The sequence below is a fragment of the Uloborus diversus genome, chromosome 9, assembly GCF_026930045.1.
Source record: "Uloborus diversus isolate 005 chromosome 9, Udiv.v.3.1, whole genome shotgun sequence".
NCBI classification, from domain to species: domain Eukaryota; kingdom Metazoa; phylum Arthropoda; class Arachnida; order Araneae; family Uloboridae; genus Uloborus; species Uloborus diversus.
Genome location: NC_072739.1, coordinates 153242443 through 153269227, shown reverse-complemented (window position 1 = coordinate 153269227; position 26785 = coordinate 153242443). Strand labels below are relative to the sequence as shown.

General features: G+C 36.1%; 1 protein-coding gene across 1 annotated transcript in view; it reads right to left on the bottom strand.

Moving 5' to 3' along the window:
- Positions 1-26785, bottom strand: part of LOC129230567 (protein masquerade-like) — a 74145-nt gene that overhangs the window by 6916 nt on the left and 40444 nt on the right. Inside the window, exons 3-6 of the mRNA XM_054864971.1 lie at positions 23172-23293; positions 14641-14732; positions 5841-6118; positions 1644-1798 (exon numbers count right to left, since the gene is read on the bottom strand). Of these exons, the coding sequence (XP_054720946.1) occupies positions 1644-1798; positions 5841-6118; positions 14641-14732; positions 23172-23293 (647 nt within the window). The remainder of the gene's footprint in view (positions 1-1643; positions 1799-5840; positions 6119-14640; positions 14733-23171; positions 23294-26785) is intronic.

Here is a 26785-nt window from a genome sequence, read left to right as displayed (position 1 = left end):
AAAAAACACTGATGTAGATGAACTTAAAATGCAAAACTACAATTGAATTCAAAATTTCATCCAAATCGTTCTGAGCCGTTTCCGAGATAAGTAATATGTATATACCCACAAGAATTGCTCGTTTAAAGATATAAGATTTCTAAACTATCAAATTACAACTAACCAGGAAACCATATGATAGTGTGATAATGAAAAAAATTAATAATACGTTGCAATTGAATGAGCATAGTAAAACATATTCAGTAAATTACCGCCCATTAGCAAGGGCTAAAGCAGAAATACATGAAATACACCGACAAGCTCAGTCATTTCCAGCCGAGGACTGCAGTTTTGTGCTTACTAGCACTCATCAGCCCGGCATAGGAAAGTGACTGAGCTGGAGATGGAAAACTCGAAACTGCAGTCCTCGGCTGGAAATGACTGAGCTGGCGGTGTATTTCATGTATAGTAAAACATGTTTCTAGAGGCACAAATTACTTGCCTCGTGTCCCGGTTATCGAAATAGGAGGTCTTAAAGTCTATAAAATAAAACCGTCTTGCTACATGTAGACGATGAAAATCAGGGACAAAACAGATCAGGAACGTATGCTTTAAATGAACACTTACTAAGAATGGTGAATGATGCAGTGGTGGATTTACCACACGCAAATGTTGCAATTGTGAGAGACAACCAAAATATAAAGGCCCCGAAAGGAATCCAAAACTTCACATGGAAAACTGCTTGTATAAGACAACGGGCCCCCAAAAATTTATTGCGACGGACCCCCAAATGTTTAAATTCACCACTGGGGCATCGAGATATTTGACCTAGTTATTGAAAAGCCAAAACTGTGCAAACGAAAGTCAACCTCCATATCGTCCTTAAGAAATGGCTACTTCTCTACAGGACAAGACAGTTTGGGAAACTCTGCTTTTAATCAACTCCTGCTTAGAATGTTGAGGCTCTGTTTTACCGGGTTATTAAAAATACAAAAATGGATAAACAAAAGAGAACTTCATGTTCGAAACTTTTTTTTTTTTGAGCAATCACGATTGCTTATTGTTCTCACTTGACTGTTTTTGACGTTCCTTTGATTTTTCCCACCGCCACCCTCCGCATCATCACCGTCGACGGGCTCCTCATGATGCTGCTCCTATAGCGAAAGCCGTCTCCAGGTTGCGTCCATGTCCTACACACACGCGCATACATACACAACTACACACACACACGCACACACAAACACACACATACACATACACACACACAAACACATACACACACATACACAAACACATACGCACACGCATACATACAGACACCCACACATACACACACAAAAACATATACACACAACTACCCACACATTCATGTCTGCACACAGACACAAACACATATGCCTACACACACATACACATATGCCCCTCCCCACACACACATTCATACACACAACTACCCACACACTTAGGCCTGCACACAGACAGAAACACACATGCCTACACACATACACATACCCCCTACACACAAACACACATACCCCCTCACACAAACGCCTACATACACATTCGTGATTGCGAAAAACATAATTTGAATTCAAGATGTCAAAATTCAAATTAATTTTTTTTTCATGTTTTTATTTAGTGAACGTGTCATTGCACTTCTTTACCTGGCAGGCATCGTTCCCTGATTCACCACCCGCACAGAAGCTGCCCGCGGGGAGGATGAACCGCTTCTCTGTCACACGGTTAATCTGCTCGGTACAAAGTTGCTCTTCCACGATGGGTAACTCTGCTTGGCGAATCTTCAGAGCAATTGGACCCGCTGGAAGACAAAAGTGGAACTTTATGGAGAGAAAGTACAATAAATATTGAAATATATTTTGGTGCAATGAATTCAGTTTAGAATTAAATCTGTACGTATATAATATACTTAGAAGTTACGTATGCATGATGCAAATTTCAATCGTGTGATTTTGATAACAATCAGTTGAAATTTCAATTGTGTGATTTTGATTACAATCAGTTGAAATTTCAAATACACAAAAAATCAATGTAAGCAATGTTGTTTATAAATTGATGCAATCGATTCCTATCAGCGAACAACAGTAAACATAATTTTTTACGTTGTTTCTATTGAGTGCATTCCCCGAGAGCTGGCATCTGTTCTTTAATGAGGAACATCTATTGGTTGAAAGCTATTTACCACTTGAGAGATTTGATGCCCATTTTTTTACTAGATGGAGGCATAAGAGCTCTTACGTTGCAAAATTGCACTTGGAATTTGATTTAGCCAAGACTATTCCAAGCCAAATAAATATTCGATCTTAAATATTGTATGGTAAAATTATATAGTGAAAATTATATTGAGCCATATTTGAACCAAGAGAATAAACTAATGCAAGCTTCACCCAGTAATGAAGATAATAGTTACGTTTTGACAGTTTGACTCTTTACATAACTATAAACGACGTTCTAAAATATTCAGTGTCTGTAGAATAGAATCGATTTCGATTCTAGGAGGATCCTTTCTTGTAAAAATTTTACTATGTCGACATACATTACGTTACAGTGAAGCAAATCTATTATTTATGTTCTTTATTGTTATTGGCAGAGATATAGCTAGGTTTTTTCAAGACGTGAAAATACTCTTTGACATTTTCATAGAAGAGTGAAAAGTACGGTAAACATTGAAAACCATAAAAGCGGTTAAGTCTATAAGAATAAGTAAATAAAAGAAACTTTCTTAGCAGGGGCGCCTCGAACTCAGTTTTTGGGTAGGGCTGAAATTCTCAATTTGCCGAACGGAACTAAACATTTCGCTTAACGATGATAATTTTGTTAAATTGAACTCCAAATTTCGTCAAATAATTATAATTTTTACGAATACAGCGCCAAAATTTGCCGAATGGTGATAATTTTACTGAAACGTCAGATAAAATTCCCGTTAAGAAAATTTCTGGAGGATTTTATCCTCCCGTAACCTCCAAAGGGGTGCCCCTGTTTCTAAGGGTAAAATGAAAGAAGGCGGAGAAAACAGAGCTTATTAATATTTTGATTTTTGACCTTCAGAACCGTTGACACATTTGTATTAAAAAATATTAAAATGTTTGAATGTAATATTTTCAAAATTGCAATTGCAATTTTTCGCTCATTTCTCACGATTTTTTTATTTGAAATACAAAACACAAAAATTTTCTTGACTACATTTTTAAAGAGTAGTTTGGATTTTTGGGTGCATGAAATACGCTTTTGCGTTAAAAAAATATATCTGGTTAATGTTAACTAATGTGATTATTTCAAATGAGCTTATCTTTTTTAAATACATGCAGCCATTATCAATCTGAATTAATTGTCATCTGAGCTAACAACGCCAGTGTATTTGAATTCATTCTTTTTTCCAGTTTTCATCCGACACTAATAAAAAAAAAAAAAACTTTTGAAAAAAATTTTTGCTGCAGTTGACTATTGCCAATGTCACTCGTGTAAATGTTATGATACTTCAATGCATAAGACATTGGCAAAAATTATAAAAATGAACTCAAAGTTACATCGAAAGTAAATTAATTTGATGATCTCTACTGATAATATAAGACTGGAGAAGTAAGTTTAAGTAAATTGAAAGGCACATATTTTGTCGTAAAATATTGTAATAATTAGTAACTAAAATTTTAATGCAGAGAAACTCAGGAGTAGCAAAGTTATATAAAATCTTAGCTGAAATAACACTAATTACGAAGACCTAAGAATCGAAATTTTATAATTTTATTATTAAAAAAAATATTCTTTCACTCTACTGAAATTTACCTGTCTGAAAGAGTTTTTATTTCAAATAATTTTCTTTTCTTTCCTTCTTGTCAACTAGAAAAAAACACGATATTGACACTCATATTCCAATTTGAGCCTTTTTAGAGTTTTTACTCGTAGACAGATGAAATTGCATTTGAATTTTTGATAAGTTTGAACGATTTGAACCAAGCATGTTATTTTATTCCAAAATATGCCATTGCTTTTATTTCGTTCAAATTAGAATTCGTTATACAGTATCAAAATGGTTCTTTAATACAACTTTCAACTTTTCGTTCATCTTGTAACTATTTGAAATGCTTCGGCTTGAAACTCATACCTATGCAGAATAGTAGCTAAAAATGAATACTTAATCCACATCAAATTAGTCGCAAGTTTATGTAGAAAATTTTCAACACTATTAGTTGCTACATTTAAATATTTTTGTACTACATATGGAATCTGATGATTTTATAATTTTAATAGTTTCGGTGATCGGCTTTGCACGGTCTGTGTCGAAAATAAAAGTTGCGTTAAGTGACGCATGTTCAGCAATCAGGCTTAAATAATTGAAAAAAAAATGTATTGCGTTAGCGTGTAGAAAAGAGCAAACTAACTTAGACTCAAAATTCAATTCAGACCTCCTTGGATATTTTTAAAATCCCGAAAATTAAATCGTTGTGAAGGCGTAAACATTCCGTTTCATGGATTTTCTGGTGAAAGCCCCCTATAAGCTTTCCCCTCCCATTATAGGAATTCCTGAGCCTCAAAGAAGCTCGGTGCCAAATTTGACAAAGATCCGATGTAAGCTGTAGATTTATATAAGGAGCATACAGATACATTTTTCAGTAATTTTAGGGGGCTATGCTATCAACCAATGGCAGTTACTTGTCTAAAATCCCTCCTTTTTCTCCTTAAATAAGGGCGAAATTAGCTTCAGAAGTCCAGGGCTTGCACTCTTAGTCATACTTCATTTTGTAAAGATTCTTCTATCAGCCATCACATAAAACTATCATCTAACAGCGGAGTTCCCAAATTGGGTGCCGTGACAACCTGGGGCGTGCCGTAGGATGATCCGAGAGATGCCGCAAAGTGTCCATAATATCAATAAATCCTCATATAAATAATAGTCAATGATCAAGTAACCCGCGAGATTCAACAATGAAACTCGCGCCACGGCATGATAATTTGATAATATATTTTGGTAATGTTTAACAAGCAGGGAAAAGCTTTATTGGGAAAGGCTGAACTGGATCCGGTAACCTAACTGTTTTACTGGTAAGACTGTGTCATTTCAGGGCAATGAGGAAACGAAAAAAATGGTCAATATATGAACGCTACCTACTAGAGTTTAGGGTTAATCCACTGTAGTTAGGGTTAGAATTTCAACCATCAAAATATCACGAAACAGGCAATGGCTTCGTTCAAATGTAGAAGAGCAGAAGGAATTTTCTCCCATCATACCTTGAAGGGCGACTTTCTAGTATGTTTATAATAGAGATAGACTAGTGTGCTGTCAAGCTAATGAATTGTGAATTCATTAGAAAGCTAACTGGTTTTTTTTCGTTTACTTCGTAGAGTCCTTGCAAAATAGGGCGTGGCTTAAGGGTGAGCGAACTCTGAATCTTTGAAATGAATTTGGCACTGATTTAAGGACAGAAGGAAGAAATGCTTGATATGTAAATATTGTTGATTGAGATCATAGCACAGTAAATCTCTAAAAAAAAAGTGTTAAACAAAACCATTAACTCATCAGTTTCAATATTTAGTGTAAAATTATTCGAATATGGCACCTAATTGAGAACGAAGATGGTAAATCCGGCTCGTCATTTCGAATTTTTTCCAAGAGGGGGAGCAAAAGGCTTATACTCAATGTAAATTTTTATCGGAAAAAGAAGAAAAATCACTCCTTGTTTTATGAAAACCATTAAAGCCAGAGAGAACAGGCAATTGGCCCCCTGGTGACGCGGCTGGAGTAAATAATTGTCTCTAAAAAGTACTACAAATAGAAAACACACGTTTGCCTTTTAAAAAAATGTAATTAATAAGCAAACTGATTATTACAATAGCACAAATCTTACATTCACTCATGTATCCATATCCGGTAACAGTGCACCGTTTTCCTGGCGTGCTTTCTGCTCCCCTGGCGGGCAAACAGACGAGACAGACGCTGTCTCCGAGCTTGACAGGATTTTCTAGACGCAAGAGTGCTACGTCGTTGTCCAGCGTCTGACCGTGGTGATTGTGGTGGATGTACGTCGTGGATGCTTTCTGGGTCTGCGCTCCAGGGCTGCCCACCGGACTGGACAAGTCAAAATCCCCGACTCGCACATAGATCGGGTCGCCATTTCGCACCAACCTGTTGAAGAAAAAACCATTCGCTATAGATAGTTTCATAAATTTGAAAAGTCATAGGCATTGAAGCACAAATTGTAAAAAAAAAATCATATGAAGTGAAGTGGAGTAACAGTTGGTCGGTCATACTTCTTTTCTGACATTGTATTGTTTGGTAGACCTGCTCAGCTGCCACCCGTGGAAGACGTTGCAAACTACACGCTTACGTGCACTTATTTGTTTTTATTGGAACTCCGTATTTGTTCTTCACCATTTGAAAACCTTTTGTCTTCCCCACATGTTGGCATCCATTCTTTCAAGTGGCATCTCTAACGGCAGAGATCTACTACCACTTGAAAATTTTAAAGCCCAGTTAATGTGTGAATTCCTTTGGAAAGAATTTACCGGTTGCATCACGTTGCTGGTCATGTTGTGGTTATGACGTCACTGGTATTTTTCTGGTGAGCCCGATGGAACAGCTTTGTTTCCGAGCACTCGTAGTTACAGTGCTATTAGTCTAGTTCAGCAGCAGACGACGTTCCAATCAAAGAGGGCAAAACTTTAAACACGACCGGACAGGCCAAGACATACCATGTGATCTCGCTAACCACGTCGAGACTTTGATGAGAGACGGGGTAAAACGGTTGCAACTGGTTCGACCGCAAGCTTTGCCGAACGTTGGTAGGAGTCGTCAAATAACAAGGTGACATCAAAAGTTTTTCGTCTCGGAAAGCTTTCGGTGTCACCGTTGTGACCGTTCCTTGTTTTCGAATGTACCCCTAATGGAGCCAACTGGCCTCTTACAATGCTAGATTTACATTAGGTATTTAATTTAGTCTAGAGAGTGTTCATGCGAAACAAATATTCAATGGATTTTAACATGGTACATAATCGTACAACATTAACGCTGATAATTTGACTGCATCTTGAACAGACTGGAGTAGCGAATTTGGGATTTTACAAAGTCGACGACTAACCAATTAGTCAGTTTTTTAGTCAATTTTGTTATTTTAATGAAGATTGATTTTTTTAATTTAAAAGATATTTGCTATTATTCTGTTAGAAAATAATAATGGAATAAAAATCGACATATAAATCATTTAAGTATCAAGTTCCAATAGCGCATTTACCATGTCACTACTATCTCGGGGGGCTCCCACGAGATCGGGTCCCGAAGGGGGATCCAGAAAGGATTATGAAAAATATTTTACGTAATTTTGTTCCTGTGGAAGAGGTGCCTAAAAGTGCATAAAGCACCAAATAGCAAACCTTCTCCAACCTGCATTTTGTTGTTAGAAGAAATCCTAGTTTCAAAGTTTTTTGATCTTCCAAAGAATAGTCTGGAACACGATTACTTTTTTTTAGTTATGTTATTTTAAAAACTTAGATTTTTCTTTTCTTTCTTTGCTTGATCAAAGTTACTTTTTTTTTACCATATTTCATTCGAGCTGTAACAAAACGGTTTTACTTTTACTACAATGAGTATACGTCAGAGAAATAACACGTTTCTTGACAGTAGTTTGCATTTCCAGACACACGAAGTTTATGAGATTATGAGCGCCCATATAGGGGGCTCGAGCCCCCCCCCCCCTAGAAATTGGAACTTCCTTGCTTTTAGTACTTTTTTCTTTGAAAAAATGTAAAAACATTTCTTATCCAGCCATTAATGAATAAGTTATTAAAAATGTCAAATTTTAATGACTCTAATCTGTCCTGAAATCGGTTTCCATGGGGAAAATATCCTGCTACATCATGGGGAAAATATCTGAGCCCCCCCCCTTACAATTTTGCATATGGGCGCCCATGCATGAGATTGAAAAGTTTTTAAACAATAAAAATAATGTAAAGAAAAAAATTTGCTGCAATGTAAATAACGGCTTAAAATGCCACTTTTTTTCTTTCCTGATTTTCAATTGTTGCTAATTCAAATTTTCCCTCCCTTTGCCTTTCAACAATAATGAATAGCTACTGAAGATTCAAGCATGAGCAATTGGGCACGGTGGTTGACTTCACTTATCATTGATATCTATGCTCATTCATCGCTTTTGTACAGTTTTGATTGTTACACTTCTATAATGATTGTTAAGCATGTTCAAAATGAATAATTATGAGATTGAAGTATGTATATTTATTGAATTTACAAAGAGTTGTTTTGAGGGCAACATTCAAACGACTCATTCTACGTTGATTTATTATTTATTGATATGGAATTTGAAGCTGCTAATACACGCACAGGGGAGCCCCGAACTGATCTTTAGGAAGGCGGAAATTCTCAATTTGCCGAATGGAACTCCAATTTTTGCCAAATGATGATAATTTTGACAAACTGAGTTCCAAATTTTGACGAATCACTATAATATTGCCGAATGGAACTCAAATTTTTGCCGAATGATGATAATTTTGTCGAATGGAGCTCTAAATTTTGCGAATTTTGCCAAATGGAGCTCCAAATGTTGCTGAATGGAACTCCAAATTTTGCCTAGTGACTATAATTTTGCCAAGTGGAACTCTAAATTTTGGGGAATCGTTAAACAAAAATCTGCCAAGTAATTAAATTTTTGGGAGGCCACACTGACCTCCCATCGGGGCACCTCTGTACATGCATGTGAGCATCTCATTCGTTCTGCCTCCACTTACATCATCTATCAATGCGTTGCAATGAAAGTAAGATGTATATCTATTCAATCTTTACGGTTCCATTATGGAATCAAACGTTCTATTTATATTATCAGTCTATCTTCTATAACGAGCGACGCGCCGAAACTCCCATGGAGAGTAGGAAAATAAAAGAAAGTTAACGCAATATTTTAATGGTAGTAATTGAGGCGACACAAATTGTATTTTCTCCACAAAATGGCTGTGCGTTAAGTGGGGCATGAATGGTGTGTTTACACGGATGAAAAGCACTTAAGGAACATCGTCAAAGTCAATGGATGAACAAAAGAAAGAAACAATTTGCTTCGTGATAACAAAAGGGAAAAGATGAGTAAAACTATACACACAAAACGCATTAGTTATTTTCTCTTGTAAAATAATATGGAATTATAGGTAATGTTCTTTGCATGCTACATTAGTCACGTGAGGCGTTAACGGTGAAACGTCACAATCCATGTTTATGGATATGATTGAAATTCTTATGTAGCTCAAGTATGCATGTTGCATGACGTGAGTTCGTCCGTGGGAAGAATGTTTGAATGTTTTTGCCAATATTGGTTGTGACAGGGATTAATATTTTTTTTAAACAGAGCCCACTTAAAATAAGTTTTTAAAATTTAGAAAGTTTATTCAATTTCCATCGTTTAGTAAAGTTACTCCTTGTTATTTTTTCCAATTTAAACTTAACCTGTAGACAGTGGTAGATTTACAGGTTTGGTGACCCGTCTTAATGAACTTGGGAGGGGGGGAGGCTCTTTACATGGGCCGCAGAGAGCCAAGGCGGGCCTCTTGTCATTCCAATTTACCCTTAACCTATAGACAGTGGTAGATTTACAGGTTTGATGACCCGTCTTAATGAATTTGGGGGGGGGGCTCTTTACATGGGGCCGCAGAGAGCCAAGGCGGGCCTCTTGTCAGTTATGTCACGGACCCCCCTCCCGCCCCCTCCCCAGAAAAAGAAAAGAGAAGAAGAAAAGGAAAAGGGGAAAGAAGGAAAAAGGTTGGGGGAGAAACAAAAGGGGTTAAAGAAAAAAAATCAAAACTGCTTACTGGAAAACAATTAACTATTTTAAGTGATACAACAATGAATACCAAAAGAGTGAATTTTAGTTTATCTTTACGTTTTCTCTAATTCGGGGTTCTCCTCCCCCCCCCCCCCCACCTTTTTTTCTTTCTTCCTTTCTTTTTTCTTTCTTTCTTTCTTTCTTTTTTTTTTTTTTTTTTTTTTTTGAGCAATCACGATTGCTTATTGTTCTCACTTGACTGTTTTTGATGTTACGCTGATTTTATTTTCCACCAGCACCCTCTGCCAGCACCACCGTCACGTCGACCGGCCTCACAATGCTGCTCCTCTTGCGAAAACCGTCTCCAGGTTGCATCCATATCCTACACACACACGCCTACACACTCATGCCTGCGCACAGACACAAACACACACTCCTACACACACACATACACATGCACGCACTCATGCCTGCACACAGACCAACACATATGCCTACATACACACACACACACGCACGAACGCCTACACACACAGCACTGCATACACGACACGCACACACATGCATACATACACACATATATACGCACCCACATACATGCGCCTACACAAACACACACGCGCATTCATACACACACACGCTCGTGATTGCAAAAAACATAATTTGAATTCAAGATGCCAAAAATTCAAATTAATATATAAATATATATATATATATATATATTTTCTTTTTTTCTTTTTTTTTTTTTTTTCTTGCGTCAGTGTCGCCGGGACCTCCAAGGCTCGGTCCCCTTGTTACCGACTAGGCTGACACGGCCTCTCGTCGGACCTGCCTCTTTGTCTATCACAGAACTGTGTAAAATATTAGCATTTTTATGTCCACTTCGGGGTTCCTTGGGTTGTGAAGGGCCCTCGCAGTTGCAACATTTGCGGCTTGGTGAATCTGCATCAACCTGTATACAATATACATTCTTAAACTTTTTTATTATTATTAGTTTTCATCGCTTGAGTAAAATACATTTCTTTCGATTCTCGAAGATTTTTGTCGTTTTTATTTCTTATTTATTAAAAACGTCTTTCCTTAGATTCTGGTTTGAATTTTACTTCTTTGAACTCACTTCAAAAAAAGCACAGGTTTTTCATGTTTGGTTTTATGCTTGGTTCTTATGTTTTGTAAAAGAAAAACACTATCTTATTTTTTTTTTCGAACCATACTTATTGATATTTTGCACGTGATTTTTATAAAAATTAGTTTTCTGAATTTAGAATTTAAAAACTTCATAAAACCTAGCCATATGCAATTTTTACGACTTCGACGAAAATTGATTGGTTCAAAATCTCCATGTTTTCTCTGGGGTCACAGTACCTTTCAAGCAATTTTTTTCAATTTAAGTAAATTCTATTTTTCGTTGAAACCATAACATGTTTACTTACTTTGTAATCAATGATTTATTTAAAAATTTTTTAAATATTGCTTACTTTTTTTAAAAATTCAAGACGTTTAGAAAAATTTCAGTCTTTTAAAATCCCTAAGGCTTTTTTGTTTTTAAACTAATATAAAAAAAGCTTTTTGCTAAACGATCACCATCATCATCTCTAAAAATCTGTGCATTCATTTGCTTTTGTGTTTACAAGAAAATTTTCTGTGATCAATTACGTAAAAAATCGTTTTTTTTTTCAAAAAAAAAAATTGATTTTTAAAGGTATAACATGCTCTAAACATTTGAATAATTTATGAAATGCTTATCCAATGCACAGTTTTGTTAGATACATTATCCTGACTGCAAAAAGTATTACTTTAAAGCTGTATCTTCAATAGGAAAAAATCCTTAGGGATTCTTATGACACGAAAACACACAAAAAAACGATCATCGAGAAAAATAAAGTGAAAGTTTTCTTTTTGCATAAGAACACATAGCGAGCATGACCTAAAACCAGCCATTACTTTTTCAATATTTGAACTAAAGCAATGAAACTTTTCCCCTGTGTTTGGACTAGTGTTTAGTTTCGAAAAAAGCAATAAAAATTGTTTTGATCGTTTGGCCATTTTTGAGGTACTTTAACCACTTAATGTGTTAATGCTTGCCGGGCACACCAAGCACAGATCACTGTCGTGTGAATTTTGCCGCCTTCACTTTTCTACGTGGTTATACGCTTCCCAATAACCACCACACCCGTTCAAAAGTTGATTCAACTAAGTTGCATGGCGGCAGGGAGCCAAGCCAGGTCCTTTGTCAGTTATATCGCCCCCCCCCCCCAAGAAAAAAGGAAGAAAGAAAAAGAAGCAAAAATTCAAGAAAACCTTTAATTCCATTTTTAATGCCAAACAGCGCCGTATGCAAGGGGGTGGTTTATAAGGTTCAAACCCCCTCCGAAATTTTTCATCCCATGAATGCTTTCCATTATTTATTTTATTTTCTTTTATTTATATATTTTTTGGTGACAAAAATAACATTGTTGTTTTTATTATTTCAATTTTATTTGTGAAATGAATTTAGTATGACTGAAAAATTGTATAAACTCATTGTGTGTTTATGGTAGTTATTGAGAAATTCATTTATTAGGTAACAATATGGCGTTTTGTAAGAACATCCCCTCCTTCCATTTAAATAATCTATTATAACAAAAATCAATAGAATATTCATGGAACCAAATTTGACAGATCATATTAATGTTTCAAAAAATGTATTTGGTAAAACCCCCTTTGAAACAAAAGTCTGGTTACAGCCCTGGTGCCAAACAGTTAATTTTACTTTATCTTGACTTTTTCGCTTATTGGGATTCCCCCTCCCTCCTTTTCTCATTTCCTTTCTTATTTTTTCTTTCTTTTTTTTTCACTTCCTTCCTTTTTTTTCTTTCTCCTTTTTTTATTTTTTTTTGAGCAATCACGATTGCTTATTGCTTTCATTTGACTGTTTTGATGCGCTATCATTTTATTCCCCCCCCCCGCCTCCCTCTGCAGCACCACCGTCGACCGGATCCTCACAATGCTGCTCCTCTAGCGAAAACCGTCTCCAGGTTGCGACACTTGCCTACACGCCCACGCATACATACACACACCTACACACACATACACACACATACACGCACACTAACGAAGACATACAAGCACACTAACAAACACATACGCATAACTACCCACACATGCACATACCCCCCCCCCCCCCACAAAAACACACATACTCACAACTACCCCCACACACACACATACACATACCCCCCACACACAAACAAACATACCCCCCACCACCACCACATACACACACGTCTACATACACACACTCGTGATTGCGAAAAACATAATTTGGATTCAAGATGTCAAAGTTCAAATTATTATTTTTATTTTTTTTATTTATTTATTTATTTATTTATTTTATTTTTTTTTTTTTTTGCATTAGTGTCGCCGGGTCCGAGCTCCTAGTTTCTGACTAGGCTGACATGGGGTCTCGTCGGGCCTACTAAGTTGCGTCTTGTGAAAGAAGCCCTACCCGTAATACTCGAACTATTCGGACTTCTGATTATCCGAATTGCCTCTATCCCAGTTAGTCCGGATAAACGAAATTCGCACTGTGCTGACGATTTCAAAACAGACATGTTTTGAACTGTACTGTGGTTCCAATACTCTATGATCGCCGTAAGTAAGGCACGCTTTCAAGTTCTTTTGCATATTTTGCTGTTGCTGCTATAACACATCATGATAACTCATCAAAATAAAATTTGAATGCACACGAGAAGCATGCTATCTTCAATTTACAACAACTTTAACCTACAAGTATACGAATTCTGCCAAATGAGGTTCATTTGTTGAATTTATGTTTCAAAATTAAAAGCTCTTACTTATAGCAGTCAAATGTATAAAAGTCCAAGCATTTGCATTTCATTTATGTTTGTTTACTACTAAATACTTACACCCTTAAACATTTTTGGCAATTGTTTTAATTACACATCATAAAAAGTTATCCAGCTGAAACTCGAGTATATGCGACAAGAAAGCTATTTTGAGTTAGCAACAATTGTACCTAAACTTACAAATGTACCTAAACAGTAGAACTAGACTTGCTTGCCAAACTCATGTTTTTAAAATAAAAGCACGTGCTTACAGCATTCCACTGCACAGTTCTGATAAGATGAAGCATGACCTTGAGATTTTTTTTTTTTTTTTTTTTTTTGTTTAGTTCACTGAAAAGGGGAAATGTTAATGGTTTAGATTTTAATGAGAATATCTTCTTAGTGTTACCACGACAACGACCCAGCTCAACTCAGCGCCAACAACCCTTCCCTATTTTCAGTAAGTTACCGCTAGGCTAAGGCAGAAATACATGAAATGCACCGCCAACTCAGTCATTCCAGCCGAGGACTGCAGTTTCGTACTTATTAGCACTCATCAGCCCGACTTAGGAAGTGACTGAGCTGGAGGTGAAAAACCTCTTAAGGAAGCCAAGAGTGCCAAACAAGTGGTAGCTTGGCGGCGTATTGCATGTATTTCTGCCTTAGCCCTGGCTATAGGGCGGTAACTTACTGAAAATACCATGCCTTGCCTGCAATCTTCGAGTTGAACCGAACCATTGTTTCGGTCACTGGTCTGGCCAGTGCTAAGTCTATCTTAGCTACCAGTTTGTTTGGCACTCTTGGCTTCCTTAAGAGGTTTTCCACCTCCAGCTCAGTCACTTCCTAAGCCGGGCTGATGAGTGCTAATAAGCGCGAAACTGCAGTCCTCGGCTGGAATGACTGAGTTGGCGGTGTACTTCATATAACCTTTCCCTATTTCGGTGAAATCTTCAAAAAGAAGTACACATTCTCAAGGTCATGGTGCATCTTATCGGAGTCGTACTATACGTTTAGGAAGATAATATATTTTTAGTTATGTTCGTTTACTTTCAAATACTTACCCCGTTATACAGTGAGCTGCGGTTAGGACCCATCTGCTACCAATCAAAGCTCCTCCACATAAATATTGATTTTTAGTATTTATTAAGGCAACCTGTAAGGATTAAGATGAGTTAATCGAAAATTATAACAAGAAACTGCTGTTATTAAATTTATGCTACAATATTAACGTCTAAAATACGAGTCATTTATTTAAATCTATAATTATCAACCACAGTGTAGGGGAACTTCAGTGTGCTGCGAGAATCGCAGAAGTGTGCTGCATTTTATGATAATCACAAATAAGAAACATCAAACGAGTTACTATTCGTAACTCTAATAAACTATAGAGGTCGCTGCAACCACTGCCTAATGGCGGCTGAAAAAGGTAAAACAAACAAATGTCGTTACATATAACTTGCCTTGAAGCTTGGTGAATGACAGTAATTTTTCATTGTGTTTGTGGGACGCTTTCTTTTCTATTCTTCTGAAAATTCATTACACCACGGAATTGTCTGAAGCCTGTAATTTATCCCAAAGAAAACACGTGGAACCGAATATTTTACCTTTTTCGTTAATATTGTTTATCATCGCAAGGTAAAAATTGACCACGGATAGATGGTGGATGACCTTGATGCAAAACTTCATTTGTATCTTTCGTAATAGGTAGAATCTGCCAGAAAGTACCGAATAGTAAGAGGTACGGTCTCGTTAATATCCTATCCATTCCAAAATAATACCAAAAAACCTATTACAAGTGATACATATGATGTATTCAGGAAGTTACCGCCCTATAGCCAGGACTAAAGCAGAAATACATGAAATACACCGCCAGCTCATTCAATTCCAGCCGAGGACTGCAGTTTCGTGCTTATTAGCACTCATCAGCCCGGCATAGGAGTGATTGAGCTGGAGAACCTCTTAAGGAAAGAGGTTCTACAGCCTGCCCTCTTCCTCCTTAAGAGGTTCTCCAGTCACTTCTATACCGGGCTGATGAGTGCTAATAAGCACGAAACTGCAGTCCTCGGCTGGAATTGACTGAGCTGGCGGTGTATTTCACATATGATGTTTTTGCTCCAAGGACTTCTGCCTTCTTTTCGTGGTCAAGCTATAGCGTATTCGAGCTCTGGAATTGCGAATGTATTGTGACTTTGATAACAAGTCGTCTGGTTTTCCACGAGCTCATTTCTTCTTGATAAAAAGAGTAGGAATTATTACATTGGCAAGACGTTAATAACTATTTCTGGCAAAGCAAATCGGATTTCTTTACCCCTGGTATAACAAATGCACTAGTTTAATCTTTCGTCCGAAAGAATTCAAGTTCTTAGAGCTAAACTACAGTTCATGAAATACACCGCCAGCTCAGTCATTCCAGCCGAGGACTGCAGTTTCATACTTATTAGCACTCGTCTGGTCAGTGTTAATTCTATATTAGCTACCAGTTTGTTTGGCGCTCTAGGCTTCCTTAAGAGGTTTTCCACCTCCAGCTTAGTCACTTCCTATGCCGGACTGATGAGTGCTAATAAGCATGAAACTGCAGTCCTCGGCTGGAATTGACTGAGCTGGCGGTGTGTTTCATGTATTTCCGCCTTAGTCCTGGCTATAGGGCGATAACTCACTGAATAAACTACAGTTGTTTATCTGATTCTCATCCTTCTTAGCGGGGACCGACAGCTAGAGTCCTGTACTACTACTTCTGGATGTTTCTCACACAAAACTCTGTGTCAATCATATTAATAGCAGTGCGCGGAATCAAAAATGTTTCTGACACTATTCCCGCTGTTTCTAATGTTATAATAACCTTCTGAATCCAAATATGACCACCGTTTCCTACCTATCACCTACCACTTTTTGGAAAATGGTGTCCCTCATTTTTTTAGTTTTCATCAGTTTCATAGCCATTATTTTGATTTAGTATGAATGGGAGCATAACATTAACCGTTAACATTCTAAAGGGCTAGAGAATTAAAAAGCTCAAAAACATGAGCATTTGTAGCAAGGAGGGAGACTTTGAAGGGTATTTCCTCTTCAGCATCTTATCACCTATTAATTGCAGTGGATTTAGGCGTCATTTACATGAGAATCAGCAAGAATGGCGTCTGAAGTTGAACCGTAGAGAACCCCTATTGCTGCACTCAACTGGTAAGGTTATAATGAGCAATAAGGTCGCTTCCGAAAGTTTAAAAGTATTTTTTTCTGAAAGAGCATGCTTAGAAACATAGGATTTAACCATTTTTAAAGTAATTTGACAAAGTTTAATGTTTTTTAACAAATACTTTAATCGGTGCGTAGATTCAATTTAATTTTTAAGCTTCTGCCCATGACAGCACAAGTAATGAAATGCCATTAGCGCAGAGCGCAATATTTAATATCTCTCTCCGCTTCTTTACTCACGTAAACTTCTAACGATATGGTTGATAGCAAGTTTAGAGCGCAATCATCGAGCGCAATATTGAACTCGCTTCTTAATTATCATTATCTGAAAACGCAGTCTATAGTAAGCGTAAGCATTCAGCACAGCGCCAAAGTTCATCACATGTGACATCAGAAAGCCCACGCCTTGTTTGAAAAATCAGACATTTTTAAAAATTAAACGTTTTGGAAAAAAAAAGTTTTTTTTTCAGCTCCGTGTTTTTTGCTCAAAGAAGTGATTTGACTAATGGAAGCAACCCCATTACATGAAAATGAATATGTTATCAAAAACAACTATTTTAACTAATTTTATACATTATTTCCCACATTACAGTTTATTCAGTAACTTTATATGAGCTCTGTGTAATAGGGGTTTTTTCCCCCTAACCTTTTTTTTCCTCTAAAATAAGGAACTTTTTTTGCAATAAATACACTGGAAAATTCTTGTCAATCCGTCCAATTATCTTTTTTTAACTTTTGGGCTTTGAAAGTACTTTTCAGTTAAAAAGTCAGTTTTGAAGTCATTTATACGTTTTGTACGAAAAAGTCTAAAAGCTTGGTTGACAAAAATGTCATTTCATCACAAAGCAAAAAAAGCATATAAATTGAAAAATAAAATATTGAAAAAATCTAACTGTTTACAATAAAACGCAAAGAACTGTTCGTTCTATTGAAAATAATTTCACTGCTATCAATGAAACTTTTGATTTTCATAAATAATGTCGTTCCGTCGCACATGGGATTGTCCAAACATCAATATCCGACTTCTTACTTCTTTTTACAAAAAAAGGAAGCATTGTATTCGCGAAAAAATTTTCACTCAAAAATCGGCCTTAATTTCCATTTTTCTCACCCCCGAATGAATATTGAGGTTTTTTTTTTTTTTTTTTTTTTTTTTTTTTTTTTTTTTGACCCGACCACACGTGGATATATGCCTAAGAACCTACAGACACCCGAAATATCCATTTTAACGACCCCCCCCCCCGAGTTAATTACAACGAATTTTCTCGTGATGTCCGTACGTATGTATGTGTGTATGTGTATTTGTATTTCCCATAACTCAAAAACGGTATGTCCTAGAAAGTTGAAATTGGCACGTAGACTCTTAGTGGGGTCTAGTTGTGCACCTCCTCTTTTGGTTGCATTCGGGTGTTTCTAAAAGGGTCTTTCGCCCCTTTTTGGGGGAAAATCATTGTCAATTTCGATGTAAACTCAAGTGGTGTTATAATTTGTCGGACACTTGGCGATATATCGCCAGTCTTTTGGTCACCAAGTTTTGTCGCCAACTTGGCGACAAATTTGGCGATTTTTTTTTAATTTTAAATTTGGTTTCAATTTGGCCACTGTTGTTGATATTTAGAGTAAAAGATTGAATCACATTCAAATTGCCAATAATGGGGAAATGACATTAAATTGGAGTAAAATTAAGTCATGTGACGCACAACTCGTTATTTTACAAAATAGGCTGTCAACGCTGTACACAGCTCATCGTATAACACAATGATTCCGAAGCATCTGGTTGAATGCTATAATCTCTGCTAACTTTTCATTTTTCTTTATTTTGCACTCTTGTGATCAATAATTGTACATTAGCTTTTCTCTAAATGCTTGACTGTTCGGCTTTCGCTGAATATAAAGCACAAAAAAATGGTCTAATGGGGTTGTTTCCATCAGTCAGAAGTACTACTTTTAGTCACTGAAGTTGATGGAATGAGCAAAAACAAAATAATAATAATAATAATAATAATAATAATAATAATTTGAATTTTGACATCTGGAATTCAAATAATGTTTTTCACAATCACGAGTGTGTGTGTGTATGTAGGGGTGTGTGTTTGTGTCTGTGTGCAGGCATGAGTGCATGTGTGTGTAGGTGTGTGTGTGTGTATGAGTGTAGTGGTGTGTAGTTGTATGTATATGTGTGTAGTTGTGTGTGTATGTGTGTAGTTGTATGTATATGTGTGTAGTTGTGTGTGTATGTGTGTAGTTGTGTGTGTATGTGTGTAGTTGTGTGTATGCGTGTAGTTGTGTGTGTATGTGTGTAGTTGTGTGTTTATGTGTGTAGTTGTGTGTATGCGTGTAGTTGTGTGTGTATGTGTGTGTGTGTATGAGTGTAGTGGTGTGTAGTTGTGTGTATATGTGTGTAGTTGTGTGTGTATGTGTGTAGTTGTGTGTGTATGTGTGTAGTTGTGTGTGTATGTGTAGTTGTGTGTATGTGTGTAGTTGTGTGTGTATGTGTAGTTGCGTGTGTATGTGTGTAGTTGTGTGTGTGTAGTTGTGTGTGTGTGTAGTTGTGTATGTATGCGCGTGTGTGTAGGAGATGGATGCAACCTGGAGACGGTTTTCGCTATAGGAGCAGCATCGTGAGGAGCCGGTCGACGGTGGTGCTGCAGAGGGAGGCGGGGGGAAAATAAAATTTTAGGACATCAGAACAGTCAAATGAGAACAATAAGCAATGTGATTGCTGAAAAAATTACATGGAGCGAAAAAAAGCTTTTTTTTTTCAAAACGTTAAATTTTTAGTTAATTTTTTTAAATGTCCGAGTTTTCAAACAAGGCGTGGTTTTATGACGTCACAAGCGATGAACTTAGGCGCACACACCACTGGCGCCTGAATGCTAACGCTTCACGTTTCCAGTTTATGATAATTCAGAAGCGAATAAAACATTGCGCTCTACGCTTGCTATCAACCATATCGTTGCCAGTTCATGTGAGTATAGAAGCGAATTAAATACTGCGCCTGCGCTAATAGCATCAGTGAATGCCATTTCATCGCTTGTGATGACAGGTGCAGAAACGTAAAAAATAAAATTGAATCTGCGCACCGATTAAAATTTTTTTTCAAAAATATTACACTTTGTCAAATTATTTAAAAAATGACTAGATCCTTTGTTTTTGATCATGCTCTTTCAAAAAAAAAAATAGTTTTGAAATTTCGGAAACTACCCCATTCCAAAGTTTTCCTATCATTATGGAATCCAAAACGATGTCCTTCAAATATTTCATAAACTCATTTCAAAAACTGCGCTTCTCTTTTTCACGGAAGTGTAATATTCTACGCAATCTAGCAAATTAAAGAAATCTTGTGATGCAGTGAAATAAAAATTGGTTGCTTTCAAACATTTAGAAATTCTGTTTTCCTTATTCAAAATTGCACTACAGTAGACTCTCATAATTACGCAGTTTTTTTTTTTTTTTTTCCAACGCGGATTTGATTATTACACGGTTTAAGATTTAACTTCTTTATTTTATTTTACCGTGATAAGTTTTGATTTTTTGCGGAAACGGAATCGCAAACACACATAAAATTTTCTACTCTTTCAAAATCCAAACTGCTGAGATTGCAGATAACATGCAGTAAACTGCATATTGGCGTGTTAATAAGCAAGCTTGAGCCACAGGAGACTTTTTTGAGATTATATACGAAGCTCTTTCCAGAAGAAAAGATGTTAAAATCACACAAGTCAGAGCTCATTGGAAGAACTTTTAGATCTGACAAAGGAAGACGAAACCAACGAGGACACCGACATCAATGACAAACAACCAAGAGCTTTCACATTGCAAATTTTGAGCCATTCCTGGACAATGACGAATGATTTTTCTGATTTTTATTGGAGGAAGATCCCGTCACAGAAATCGCGCGAGTAATTATATTAATGCTCCACAAAGAACTACAGAGAATTAATGACTGCAAAAAAAAAGACTATAATAATCAGCTCTTTGAAATGAATATGAAGTTAACTCATGATTCCTTTATGCACGTTGGTCATAGGTATCGAAATAATAAATACATTAAACTTACTGTATACATCTATCAATAGAATAAAGGTTTTTTTTGAGCAATCACGATTGCTTATTGTTCTCATTTGACCGTTTTTGATGTCCGTGCCTTTTCAGCTTGGACCAGAGGCCTCTGCAGCACCACCGCCCACCGTCCTCTGCAATCGCGCCTCCGAGCACTGCCTCCTGGAATCCGTTTCTCCTGGTCGGTAGCGTCCATATCTTACACAAACGCAAGCTCATACACAAGCATTTACACACATACATACACGCCTACGTGCATACACTCAGGTCTACGCACACACAAGCCTACACATGCACGCATGCGCCTACACACACACACACACACACACGTAACCGCCCAGGAGGAGGGGCAGGCTTGGGGGGACAGGAGCCGTTTCTAGAAACAATAGCCCCCAATGAACAGGGTCCTGTCGCAACTCATGATTGCGAAAAACATAATTTGAATTCAAAATTTCAGAATTCAAGTTAATTTTCTTTTTTTTTTTAAAATCTATGGAACCTAACCCCTATTTTAATGCTAGTATTAAGTCTTAATTTATGCGGTTGTGATTTACGCTATATTTTCGTGAAGTATAACCCTCGCATAAAACGAGGGTTTACTGCACTTTTTTCAAAATAATTTATTTTACATCACATTTCTTGACGACTCTAAGTCGCCCTAAGTTGCAGGAGGGATGCGAAAGAGGTTAATAATTTATTTTAAGTCATCTATCATTATTATTTGTAAATTTTTGAATGCTATACAATACAGTAAAAGTTTTTCTTCGGTTATGTGCGATTAGATGCTAATAACTCTACTAAAATATTAGTGAGGAAGTTAAAAATTCAGAAATTGTGCATCAAAATTACCGTGAATGACAAAACGTCAAAAAACAAGTAAATTTTTTTTATATTTTTCTTGTATTGCGTGTCATCTAATTTCTAAATAGGAAAGAGTATCGTGCAAAAAAAAGAAAAAAGAAAAAAAGCTGAGAATTTAGTATTTTCTGTTAAATCTTTTACAATCCTTCTAGTTACATTTCATTCAATCAGGACACGTAATAAAATTTACATTTTTGTAAATATTTTCTTAACTTCTTAATACTACATGAAGAAATATTTGCGGCTTTAACGGCCTTAACTAAAATTTATGTACCTTATTTTCCCCTGTAGTAGCGTAACCGTAATTGTTGCGAAAAGATAAAATTTCATTATTTTGTATATCAGTCCATATTTCTGCACTTTATTTACAAAAATTAAGCATACTAATCAAGAACTATTTTCATCAGTTTTCCTATAAAAACAATTTACTATTTCTTTTAAATAAACATTCTGAAGTTAAAGTTCAATTTTCTGATATCCATCACAATATTAGTACAAAAAGGAACTATTTTAGCATCTCTGCTGAAAACAAATAGCTTGCTGAAAAAAATAGCTCTGATGAAAACAATAGCTCTGCTGAAAACAAATATTTAGCTTTAAAAAGTTTGAAAAAGTATTCAAAAATCATTCCGTATGCTGGGTTTTGTAAGCTATTCAAATAAGAAAATGCACTACGAGAAAATTGCTCGAAAATTTAGCATCGATTATTCAGGAGTTTTTATTATTTTGAATGTAAGTGTACATTTTATTAAGTCATGACACAAATTTTTCTACAAATTAAAAGTGCAAACGTTTGTGTAAAAATAGCTTCACAAGTTATGAATCTAAATGCAAAAGGGAATCTATTAAATTTAGAGTTTAGGTACAGCTGTTATGTAAGGATAGACAGTAATATATTTATTGATTTATTTATTTAGTTACAGTAATTTTTTGGAAATTAAAAATTTTTTCTGGATGTTTTTCTATGTCAATGATATAATATTTATAAGCTTTATAGTCCTTAAGTTTATTACTAATAAGTTGAGGAAGGAATGCTTTTACAAAAAAATCACAGATACCAAAAGCTCTAGGAACTGGAGATCATAGTACATTATATTTTAGTATTGTATTTTTAGATGTATTTGGTCTATCATTTTGCGATAAAATGTCGTATTGAAACAATGAAATTTTCTTACATATTATTGTGTAAAGCATAATTTGATGTCACATGACTTTCTACTAGTAAATAAGCAGTGTGTGAAAACTATAATGTAATAATAAAATTTTCATATCAGGCACTAATGTACATAAATTTTGCAATTAATTCTAAATGTTGTTTAAGATGTAACAATTTTTAACAAAAATAATTAGAAGCAATGAAATGTTTTGAGATACCTTCACATTTTACAATGAATTAAATTAATAGACTCAAATTCATTACTTAATTTTAATTACTTTAATTAATTATTACTTTTAGGCTTAAATTAATTACTCTTACCTGCCAGCACCATTCACCAGGTGCTGAAGTTTTTCCGCCAACTATCCGAGCTGTTTTTCGCCTCTGGTTTCCTTTTATACCACAAACATACATTCCAGGTCTTCTACCAGTATCAGGCGAATCTGCAGAAATTAGAATCAAAACGTGAAAATCAGACAAACATGTTTGAATATTAATAACTCATTAATTAACCCATTACTAAACTTAGACAACTATCAAATACGAGACGAAGCCTTCTGTGAATAAAATCGATCCTATACTCAGTAAATTACCGCCCAAATAGCCAGGGCTAAAGCAGAAATACATGAAATACACCGCCAGCTCAGTCATTTCCAGCCGAGGACTGCAGTTTCGTGCTTATTAGCACTCATCAGCCCGGCATACGAAAGTGACTGAGCTGGAGATGGAAAACCTCTTAAGGAAGCCAAGAGTGCCAAACAAAATGGTAGCTAATATAGAATTAGCTGACCAGACGAGTGACCGAAGCAACGGTTCGGTTCAACTCGAATATTGAAGGCAAGGCATGGTATACTCAGTAAATTACCGCTCAATTAGCCAGGGCTAAAGCAGAAATACATGAAATACACCGCCGCTCAGCTCTTTTAGCCCTGGCTAATTGGGCGGTAATTTACTGAGTATACCATGCCTTGCTTTCAATATTCGAGTTGAACCGAACCATTGCTTCGGTCACTCGTCTGGTCTGCTAATTCTATATTAGCTACCATTTTGTTTGGCACTCTTGGCTTCCTTAAGAGGTTTTCCATCTCCAGCTCAGTCACTTTCGTATGCCGGGCTGATGAGTGCTAATAAGCACGAAACTGCAGTCCTCGGCTGGAAATGACTGAGCTGGCGGTGTATTTTATGTAAAATCGATCCTGTCTGTGATAGCACACTTTTGCGTTGTAGCGAGATTTGTGTTGAAACTTTATGCCCTGAAATTGCTCCAGTTTTTTTCCTTCATATTTAAGGATGTTTACTTATGGGTACACTGTTGAAAATTCAGAAAACTTTTACAATAAATATTACTGAAAAATGGAGTGTTTACAGTACAAAAAAAAAATTACAGTAAATTGTACCAAAAACAATAAACGATTGCAGCGCCAATTGATACACCACGTGACTTACAGTGCGAAGCAGATAACACTGTATTTCCCCTCACTTGATGTGTCCCAACTCGTATGGTGGGCAGCAAAGCCACTTGACAATCCGAAGGTACCAAGATCGATTCCTGCTCGCATTTTGCGTTTTTTAACTCTCGTTTATTATACTGTAAAATTTTACAGTAAAATAGAATTTTGCGGTAAAAGATACTGGCAACATGGATGCCAATAACTTTTATCGCAAAATTTCACTATTTTTTTCTAACAGTGTACCATTTTGGTTGAAACCAAAAATTTCACCTAATGCTCCCATATTTTCTGCCAATTTCAATGATATGACAAAAATGTCCATTCGAAAATTTTCCAAAATGAGTTGTGCAAATTTGTCGATTTTTGCAATCAAACCGAAAGTGCTCACTAGCAGGAGATATAATGGTTTAGAAGGGCTTGTTTTATCTAATTTTTGTAACTACATTTTAAGGAATATTTTACATTTCAAAGAAAGTTTTTATTTTGTATGATGAGTTTTGAAATGGTGTTATAACTCTTATCACCAAAATTTATTTACTTAAAAAGACTAGGGGGCTCCCCCTGCTCGCTTCACTCGCCAACCCCAGTTCGCTACTTGCGGTGGCTCAATGTCGCTTGCGGCGGGTGACAATCGGGAAGTTGCAATCTATTAAATGTTCATAGTTTGGCTATTGGATATTGTTAATTGACCCTCAAAACTGAAAAATTCACCATCGCCGAATTTTAAAACACCGTGGTTGATTTTTAATGAATTTTTAAAAATCCACGCGCAAAAGTGCGCTCTTCTGAAACGTCACGAGCCTACGTCACAGGGCGCGAATGGGCAGCCTTCCGCCGAAGATCCCTTGTTTTCGCTAGGGACATTTTGAGCGCGCTGATATTTTTATTTTTTAGAAATTCAATAATCCTTTTGAACACACTATGGAGACCGGATTCGTTAAAGCGCAATCTAAATAATCTTCCTCATGTAACATCAATGATGATATTCGAATATTTCCGAGAGGATGAGAGGTTTAATATTCCAGAAACGCGAGGAGTTAAATGCGAGGAGATAAGCCTTTTACGTTTCGTCTTCGAAGTCTAATGCGCGTCCTTCGGCTTCTCCCGCGGCGGAAGAGCGCATGACTTCCTGTGCCATTTGACGTCACAACGCTTGAACTTTAAAAATTAATTTAAAAAAAACTAGTTATCGTATCGCAAAAATTTTTTCACCTATGATGTTCATACATGTTACTCTATCATATAAAAACAAAATTGAAAAATCAAAAACTTCCCTATTCATGAGTTTTTTTTTTTTTTTTTTTTTTTTTCTCCGCTTCCTGAAAGTTTAGAGGAGTGAGACAGTGGGGAATTTGTCTTTCTCTGGATACCCTGTATCCAACAGTACTAGTATTAACCAGGTAGTCATTGACAGTCTGTGAAGACACACAAACAGATACGCCTGCCCACACAGGTCTACACCTACACACACACCCACAATTGTGATTGCGAAACACATAACTTGAATGCAAGATGTCAAAAATGCGAATTTTCATTAACAATCATTTTTTGAATTCTTGCCAAATTCTACAAAAATTAACTTTCTGCTTTTTTTTATGTGAAAGTCTAGTTTTGAAAGCTTTCATCGAAATATTGGTTGCTGAAAATTTCTCATAAAACAAAGTTTTTCTTTGTCTAACTTTCATGGGAAAGCAGGCTAGCAAAGGCTAAGTGAGCGTTTCAAGTGAGCAACGATTTCTATTTCGCTTTGGCCTCTCGCAAATACATGACGCGAGGTGCTATCTTTGCCGAAAAGGAATGTTTACTGTTTATATATTTGTAAGGTATCATACATATAACTGGGAGTTTAATTAAAAATACGTAGAGCTGATAAGTCCAAATTTGTTTAATACACATTATAAATCTTTGATTCTCTAATGTTTAGAATTTTTTCCATTTTCTTAACATTAAAAGATAATTCGGAAACGTTTAAGCAATTTTACTTTTGCACAGCGTTGTCAGTCATTTGAATATGATTAACAATCGAAGACGTAGTTGTTGGTTTTTTTCATAGATGGGGCTAGCAACTTCCAAATGAACCAAGAGTAGTTTTAAGACTTTATCATAGACAGAGGCGCACAGAATTTTTTCACTTAAACAGATTGGTGAAAGTTAGCGCTTTTTGAAATAACGCCACAGAGTTATTAAATAAAACCAAAAAACCCGACTGCGTAAAAACCAAAAAAACTAAAAAGAAAAATGTATAAGCCCAGTAGTTTAGAATGTTATTAAGTACTACTGAATAACTACACCGTTGAAATAGTTTTATAACCGTACACAGATAAGACAAATCATAAATTCAAAAGCAGAATAGAAGGATCAACAGTCGGGGCCCATAACTTTCTGATTCAAGGAACCCCGTAAAATTTGAATGAGCCCCGACTGTTGATAATTCTATTCTGCTTTTGAATTTATGATTTGTCTTATGTATGTATCGATTATAAA